Genomic DNA, 8,846 nt, shown 5'->3' with positions numbered 1-8,846 from the left:
GTTCTCCTCGCTCATCACTAACTGCACCAAGGTTAGCAGGGAAAAAAAATCTTGATGTGAATGAAGAACGTGTATCTTTAAAGGCATGCGACAACCTCATCCCTTTGTAAGCTTCAAGCAAGTCCTCTCTGTTAGCTCTGTGAAGCGCCCGATTCAAAATCACGCGGCGCTGTTTCAGTTCTCGGGGTGTGCGCTTGAGCAACGCATTTCAAGATTGCTCTACATTCAGCAGCACCTGGTGGATGAAATAATTCCCCGGCCAAAGCATTTCAACAATCGGAAACTTCGCTCTGCCAATCTCGGTAATCGGCCCTTAGTGAAAAGCTTCTACAAGTATACGAAACTACCAGGAATAACCTATCAAATGCTTTGTCGGTCCAAGAATAAAAATTCCGAAAACAAACCAACTCCTTCCTTTTAAACAAAGGTGACATTCTGTTGCCCAAAACGTCAGCACACAGCCGCGCAAATGCTTTCCACGCACGCAGTTTGAGTGCAGTTAGTGCTTTCTAAAAAACTGGATCTTTCAAAACTTCTCGAATCTGTGGGCCAACAAAAATGTCTTCTTTCGTTTTTTCTTCACTTATTTTGGGAAAATTATTGTTGCAGAGAAATGCGAAACTATTGAAATTGGTCTTCCCAGCTGTTTAACAAAATTCTTTATTAAAGTTCATTTGATATATTAACGTTTATTGGTATGTATGAGTCTCTTGCTGGCCAGTCTCTTCTGACATAGTGTTCTGCAGTAGCACGATTATCCCACAGACAAAGCAGCAGTGTTTGGTGAACTCTCTTTGCATTGCCATTAAAATGCCGATTACCTTAAGACCTCAACAAACGTTCCATTTGTATTCACCGTACTGAATCGAACTGAGAAGGATTTCTATATTTTCGTAAGATTCCTTAAATGCGCAGAGTGTGCCACAGGAATATATTCAATAGATGGTTTTATATTAAGCTTATCATTGTCAAGATAATATAAATCCATATGCTTTACCATATACTACATAGATATAGCTTCACAAACAAAAATGTAAATATCTCACAAACGAGATGTGCTAGAAAAAAAGTAAAGACATTTTTAAAATCAGCGTCATAAATACGTTTTAGGACAAATATCTGATTAAAATTTGCTGTCGACCAGTGTAATTATAAAAGTTTACTGTATTTAAAATAAACATATAAAATACTAACATGTACCGAAATCGTGCAACTTTGAGGCCTTAATAAACTGTAACACAAGTAAACCCACAAATATTACATCTTATGTTTGATGCAAAGCTGGCCTCGGCCAATTAAACTAAACATAAATACGAGAATCCATTGTCTTGCAGCTTTGATTAATGAAGTGCCACAACAAAAATAACAAGCTTCAAGCAATTCAAGCACCACAAAATGCTGAAGATGCATAGGAAGGCCTACAAAGAACATTTGCTCTGTAGTACAAGCAAAATGCTCTAATTAGCAGTAAAATAAATACAATAAAAGTGCCGCTTGTCGGTCAATAATGTATAGGAAAATGCCTGCCGTAAATGTTGACTGAAAGGAGCAGAAAAACTGGAAGCATTTCAATTAGAAAACATCCGGCAATACTTCATATGCAAACAACAATTATCTGCCTTCAATCAATGCAAAAAGCGTTTTTGATTGCCACAAGTTTTGCAAACGAAGTGGAAAAATTAATTTACAAGATCTTTAAGACATATCTTTGAAAAACAGTTTTTACTATTCACAGAAAAAGTCAAATGTTTTAACTTTTCTAAGCCTGCTGTGGAGTAATTGCTAAAGATTTTTTGAGAAGATAACTTCGTTTTCTTTGTTTGGCAAGTTGGTCACAGATCTAACGAGCACTGTGATCAGTTGCATGTCGAATTTCAATTCACTGCAAATTACGCAAATCCTGCACAATTCAAACAAGAAATGACAAAATAAAGATTTGATTGAAGAAAATAGGATTGCTATTTTAACTCACAGTAACTGATAGAGAAACAAATTATCCTATCTTGCAGCATTATCCTGCAACTACCGATGTCTATGAATCATAAAAAAATTGTATTTGAGTAAATAATAAGAAACGAAACCTCAGTAAAAGTTCTAAAGCAAAGCTTACACATTGTTCAATGATCCAGCCATTAAACTAGTCGAAACACAATGCGAAATAAACGTTCACAAGCAAATACAAAAAGTGCTCAAGTGGTTGGAAAATCACATTAGTCTCTCTGTAACAGTGATGCCATGCAAGCCAATGAGTAAATTAAATTTGTGTTTTGTATGTAGTCTACTAACTGTAAGACACAAAAAAGTTTGATTCGATTAAAAGACAATTTTCGTCAAATTAGCTTAATTTAAAACTGAAATGGCAAAAAAAAAAACAGCAAGAAATGTTGTTGAATATACTGTATAAGAAGTTTCCAAATGTAAAAAGTTGAAACGAGCCGAGCCATTTTTAGTTCACTAATTGCAAAAATGTTGGCTTGAAAAATGTTGATTATTTTATAAAAACGAGATAGTGTATGACTTATGCACAGCTGGACGTTTTCTCTTTCTGAACAAGGTAAAACAACAGTCGATCAACGACGTTAACATAATCTAAAATTTTACAAAAAAAACAACACAGAAACATAATATGAAAGCAATAAGATTATATGAAACAAACAAACAAATGCAAATGCTTGATTTCAAGGAAAACAAAATTAAAATTGGGTAAACTTGAGCAATTTTGGGTAAAATTGGGTAAGGTCTACAAATTGTTGGTTGAAGTTGCAAAGACAGGATTTTTGTGACGTTGTCGTACGTGACGTTTCTGTGACGTTGACGTACGTGACATTTTTGTACGTTGACGTACCGCGAAAAGCAGACATGTGTGGCTCGTGCTTTCGTCTGGGCCAACGCAACAAAACAATGGGCTTGATAAGAAATCCAACAAGACGTCATTTCTTTCTTGAAAGATCAGCAGCGCCCACATGCGGAATGAAATGAAGGCTTGAAAAGTGCTGGCGACATGCTTGAGGAATGCATTGGGGAGACACTATCGAAGCCAAGAAATTAAAACTGATGTCAAGATCAAATCTACAAGCAACATGCAATGTATTAGTTACAAACAAATTAAGCGGTATTCAAAGTAAGGCTTCTAATTTCTCGATCAATATAATATATTTTGATAACTGTCGTGGGTATTTTGCTAGACTTTACTACGGCACCTTACAAGCTACAATGTTAAAAACAAAGGAAGTCAAACCGACTTTGTGTTTTTGCTTAACAAACATTAGACCAGTATACTCTTGATATTTTGAGAAAATAGGATTTTTTTCTGTTTAAAAATTTAATGTACGGTGGTTTGAAAAATGCAAATACGCTTCTTATGTGACAGCAAAAACTAACCAATCAATAAATTAAAAATAAAGCACTGATTTATTTTTCATAACCAGCTCGTACTTATTGAAAGTGAAGTTATCAAATGTTCAAATTCTTATTTTTGAATAAGTGTAGGTCTACTTAAGGTTTGACACCGGTAAAACGACATCCCTTAATTTTTCTTTATTAAAAAAATTACTGTCATCATAAACAAAAGTTCTGTAGTAAAACATTGAACAGTTAGGCTATGCCCTACTCACATGGCATAGATAGGGTAGGTTTCATTGTATATCCACTGCAAGCCGGATCATCATTTTCCCAAGTTACAATATGACCAGAAGAAGAACATATCACTTCGGAGCAGTTTGTAATTATAATTTGCGTATCTGTAAAAAAGTTTTGTGTCAGTTACAAGCAATGCAAAGCAATTTTTAGAAACAGAACTTGGTTATACTTTACAACAGTAGCGTTGGGGGTAAAAGCGAACACAGCCTATACCTGCCGAGTAGTAGACATCTTCATACAAACACTTTGGTCCTTCTGTGAAAGGTCTTGCTGATGTGATTGAAGTTGGAGTAGTGTTTGCTACTGTTGTTGTTTCTGCAATGATAATGAATCAGTTTTTAACGTCGCTGCATTGATAGAAATGCAAAAATTATAGACGATTGATGTCATTAACAGACGTTGAATCAATATATAAAAATGGCAAACTTTGCTGTCTGGGTTAGTGGAATTCATAGACAACCCAATGTACCCAAAAATATTAAATCTCCTCGTGAATTGGTGGCTAAATCTTACTAATCTAAACACATGAAATAAATTTTGCAGGTTGTAAACAATAAGCGCTTGAAAAATGGCATATGCTGTTTTTTTTTTCATAGTATTTGTATTGTTAAGATTTCAAAAAGCTTAATTTGATGTAAATGCTGTCATATAATGTTCATTAAAAAAGATTGGCAAAGAATAAATGCTGAAAGTGAAAAATCGGAGCATAAAAGTGCCTGCATTACTTACCAGATGGGCACTCCATTTCATCAGTAAAATCGGTACAGTCAGCTAGGCCGTCACACACTTGCTTGTTGGAAAGACACACAAATCCATCATCACATTCAAATTCATTTTCTTCGCAGCCCTCGTACTCCGGGAAGGTTGTAGAAAGGACGGAAGTCGTGGTGAAAGTTGTGGGAGGAACGGTAGCAGTGGTAGAAATTATAGGAGAAACGGCATCTGTAGTGGAAGCTGCAAGAAAAAAAGATTTCAAACATAATTTTCGTAACAGCCGACTGCTTAAATAACATCACGTTTGCTGCGAAGATTTCCAACTTTTCGGCCAGTAACTGTAAATGTTTGCTTTTAAACAAATCTAGTCTTGTTAATCAATTACAACGGAGCAGCAAAAGATAAAAAAAGGTTATCACAAAAACAAAGGCTAATGTTACTCAGCCATTGCTTATCTCATTTCGTTCACTACAGAAATGTACAAGTATGCGAAACTGCCAGGATTAAGAAAACTACTGTATTTGCGTAGTAGCCTCTTGAGGACGCTTTTATCTGACAAATGGCGAATAGTCGCTATTGAAAAAAATTAGCATTTAGATCAGAGGTGACGAACCTGCGGCCCGTCCAAGAATTTTGTGCGGCCGCAAAACAATTTGACAATCACTCATGCATTAAAGACAAAAGACATCTCAGCGCTGTTTTATGCCTTCACTGGTACACCTTTTCTTTGCTATTTTCTTGCCCTAAACCTAAACCCTTTGGAAAATTGGAGTGCGAGATAGATGGGCAAGCGACTTTGCAAAACAAAAGATGAAATTCGCAGGACTAATTTAAGAGGATCGGCAGAACAGCTACATCAATTGGTCATTGAAGGTATGGTGGAAGGAAAGAAGTGCAGAGGAAGAAGGAAACGAACATGGAGAGATGACGTGATACAGTGGGCTGATTTGTCAAGTATCGGAGAAACAAAAAGTGTAGCGGAAAAACGTGACTTGTGGAAGAAAGTGACAGCCAACCTTCGGATCGGAGACGGCACGTAATGATGATGATGATGAAACCTTTGCCTAAAAAAGTCGTAACAGGTCGAGGCTGACAGATGAAAATCTTAGTAGGCCTATGCAGTTGAGAGTTGCCACATCGTCTGTTCGATCTAATATTGAATGCTTAGTCAAGCAAAAAAACTTTCCAAAAATCCCACTAAGGAAAAAAAATTCAATGCTTCAATGTTATTTTTTAATATTTTATGCTTCAATGCTGCATTAGATAGCTTCTGCTGTATGATTCGCATAAACTTTTGTTTGTTGTTTGAAAAAGAAATTTCATTAATTGATTTGTTGTTTCGGAGCATAGGCTAATGGTCGAAACATTTGGTCAACTTGAGCAAAAAGGATAGAGCCAAAAAAAGAAGAAATCATACTCATATGAAAGCAAACGCTTCGAAAATGAAACTGTCTTTATTATCAGTGCAAGTACTGTTGCTCTATCCTTTTTACTCAAGTTGATTTGTTTTTATTTTTTACTGTTGTATGTTTCGATTTTGCGTAAGATAATTTCCACTGTGTGGGTTTTATCACTTTCATCTGCAGTTTGTTACTTTTCATGAATAATATCTTGAGTCGCTTCTAAAAGATTTCATAGTAGGTTACGATTAAAAAGTTGTGTGGCCCGATAACTCATGTGTAATTGACAAAGTGGCCCGCGACCGCAAAAAGGTTCGTCACCCCTGATTTAGATTATGAAAAGTGTGTTGTCGATGAAATTCAAGGTTACTTTTTTCAGTTAAAAAAACAAACTATTTTGGCCGTGCTAAACTTCATATATCAACCAAGTAGATCGGCAATAATAATCTATTGCAAGAGTAGATCAAATGCTAAACGCAGTAATTCGCGTTATAATTCGAGGTGCAATTGTTTCAGGGTTTCCGTCATTAGATAATAAAATGATATGACGAAACCATCTATTTAAGCCAATTTCGCTTACCAAAAGTACAGTTAACTTCATCAGAATCGTCTGGATCTGGACAATCATTATTACCGTTACATCTCTGTGTGATTGGAATACACTCTTCAGATATGCACCGAAACTCGTCCGTCAAACAAACTACTCCCACGTAGTAGTCGCTAATATAATCTGCATATAATAATTTATCATAAGCCAAAGATAGAGTTTTCAAAGCCGAAGAGTATGCTTTAAAAACAGAAAAAGAATTTCTCTTGCGGATTGGAAAATTTCCGTACAAGGCAGAATATAGGCTGCTTCAAAAAAGGAAGCCGTTTATTCAATCACTACATGACTTGTATTGTATAGTCGTCACTCCTGCAACCTGGCGGAAATTAGTCTATAGATGACTCAATTAAATCACAAGGTTAATTAAAATTTAGAATTTCCTGTATTTGTTTCCAAAAATACAAAATATTGTCATTGGTTAATTTTACAAAAGAAACATTTAGCACATGGCTTTTGAATCAGGAAAAAGGCCTTCACCAAAATTTCTGGAAACTCTGGTCGCTTATACATGAACAACAAAGGCTTTATAAGTAAACTCTGCTGCCTTCATGATTAAAATAGCCGTTAAACAGAAGTTGACTAAATCTTCAACAATTGTTTAGTGAAGACAGAGTGAAACTGTTAACCAGGCATTTGATAAATAAAATGACTTGCGTTCTTCTGGTGACCAGAAGCAAGTCACTTTATTTAGTTGTTTAGTAGACTACAGCATGTGAGTTTAAAATGTGGCTTTTTAACTTTTCCCAAATACGTCAACAGTCTGTTAGAGTTTTGATGGGTAAAGTTGACGCAAGGTGTCTATAATATGGTTTGTTCAACATTTGCTTTGTTTTGATGCAACATTGATTTAAAAGCAAAACCAATGGACTACAAAACATAATTCTTTAAAAATAGAAAAAAATAAAATTGTACCTGTACTCGTGTCTGCGCCGTCTTTAGATTGCACAAGTTCCAGACTGAATGCCTGAAAATTAAATGTGTTTAATTACTGTCGTTTCGAACAGCCGTATTGCTGGATATCAAAAAAAAGAAATTCTTTTTAACATTCAATTCAATAACTACTTAGTTATTCACATTTTTTTCAGGTCCGTCTGGTGGCACGAGAGCAAAATAATCATGTAAATTGAAAGACCTTTTCACTGAGGCCATAGATCACGTTTTATGGTAAACTTTTGAGTAGCTGCGCGGTCAACAAGAGTTAAAGAGTAAAATGTTGCAGTGGCATGCTAAAACTAAACTACTTCACCAAAGCTTGACTTTCTGCGTTTCATGGAAAAGCTAAAACTTATCCTATACCGTATTGTGGTTTGAGCAAAGCCATAGGCGCAGGCTGCCCTAACTGTGACGTCAAAGTAAACAATAGGCAAGGCGAATTGTTACAAAACTATCGAACAGGTTGCGGAAATCAAACGCTTTTTTAACATCAGCAAAGAAGCAGATTTCAAGAAGTTTCACACAAAGTATGTGGCGTTTAAGAGAAAGAGCCACTTGTTAAAATATGTGAATGAAATAAAAAAAAAAGGGACAATACTTTCAAAGCAAGAAAATATAATCGTTTAGGTACATGACTAGTGATAACAAGTAAATGATTTTATGATCACCGTCACTTAAATATAAACGAAGTACTCATGTTACTATTTTCTAAGACTTCTATATCAGCGTTATCTGCAAAAGCATGTTTTTTTTAATTCCCGATAATCAGTCAAGATCTGTGAAAACGAGGTTATATTGTCTGATGCGGCCATCTGCAGTTTAAGACTGCAAGGAATAAATATAAGTAACATCTTTTACAAAAAACAACAAAAGCTTAATTTAATGTCCAATGCTAAACGGAGGTTTACTGTATGTTACACTTACAAATAGATTAAACCAGTTCAAAAAGTACAAGCCACGACATTTACATGGTTACACTCAAATATTGCATGCCACTTTAAAAAAAAAAACAATTGCTTACCTGGGAAGTAAAAATAAGAACCATACAAAATACAATGGTTTCTTTGGAGTATTTCATTACTAATGATAGTTTTAATCGATTTTAAATTATAATATTTACCTATGTTTTCTAAAAATAGAAGATTTTAGTTTGCACTCAAATAAGTACAGTAGGTTTAATTCTGAAAAACCTTGCCCTGTTTTATTTCGAAGTACAATTAGAATTCTTTTAGCTTGAATCAACCTTTTTTGTTGAAGCATGATGACAAACTAATCTCCGGGCCTAACTGCTTTCTAAACTCTATAATCTATTTTCAAAATCAACAACTGAAACACCAATTCTAATCAACAACAATCAATCAAACTATCAATAAACAAACAAGCAACTGATATGACGCGGTAGGCTTACAACATTCCAAAAAAAAATTGATTGTCCTAGCAGTTCGTTAGAAGATATGGTTGTTTGTTAGCCTATTCTAAGAGAATGTGTAGGCTACTTTTCCATGACGTAAACGTGATTTTAAAGTCACATTTGGCTTGCATGACGATTATTT

At 35.1% G+C, this 8,846-nt stretch overlaps 1 protein-coding gene across 1 annotated transcript; it reads right to left on the bottom strand.

Moving 5' to 3' along the window:
* Window positions 1-829: 829 nt before the first annotated feature.
* Window positions 830-8,424, bottom strand: LOC145779960 (uncharacterized). The gene is made up of 7 exons (XM_082591653.1): window positions 8,315-8,424; window positions 7,273-7,324; window positions 6,334-6,483; window positions 4,369-4,593; window positions 3,853-3,954; window positions 3,615-3,740; window positions 830-3,069 (listed from the first exon to the last, which is right to left on the bottom strand). Exons 1-7 carry the CDS (start codon window positions 8,369-8,371, stop codon window positions 3,029-3,031), a joined length of 753 nt encoding a protein of 250 aa, XP_082447779.1. The 5' UTR covers window positions 8,372-8,424; the 3' UTR covers window positions 830-3,028.
* Window positions 8,425-8,846: the final 422 nt, after the last annotated feature.

This window comes from Aplidium turbinatum, chromosome 11 (genome assembly GCF_918807975.1).
Source record: "Aplidium turbinatum chromosome 11, kaAplTurb1.1, whole genome shotgun sequence".
Taxonomy (NCBI): Eukaryota; Metazoa; Chordata; class Ascidiacea; order Aplousobranchia; family Polyclinidae; genus Aplidium; species Aplidium turbinatum.
This window is presented reverse-complemented; position numbering and strand designations above follow the sequence as displayed.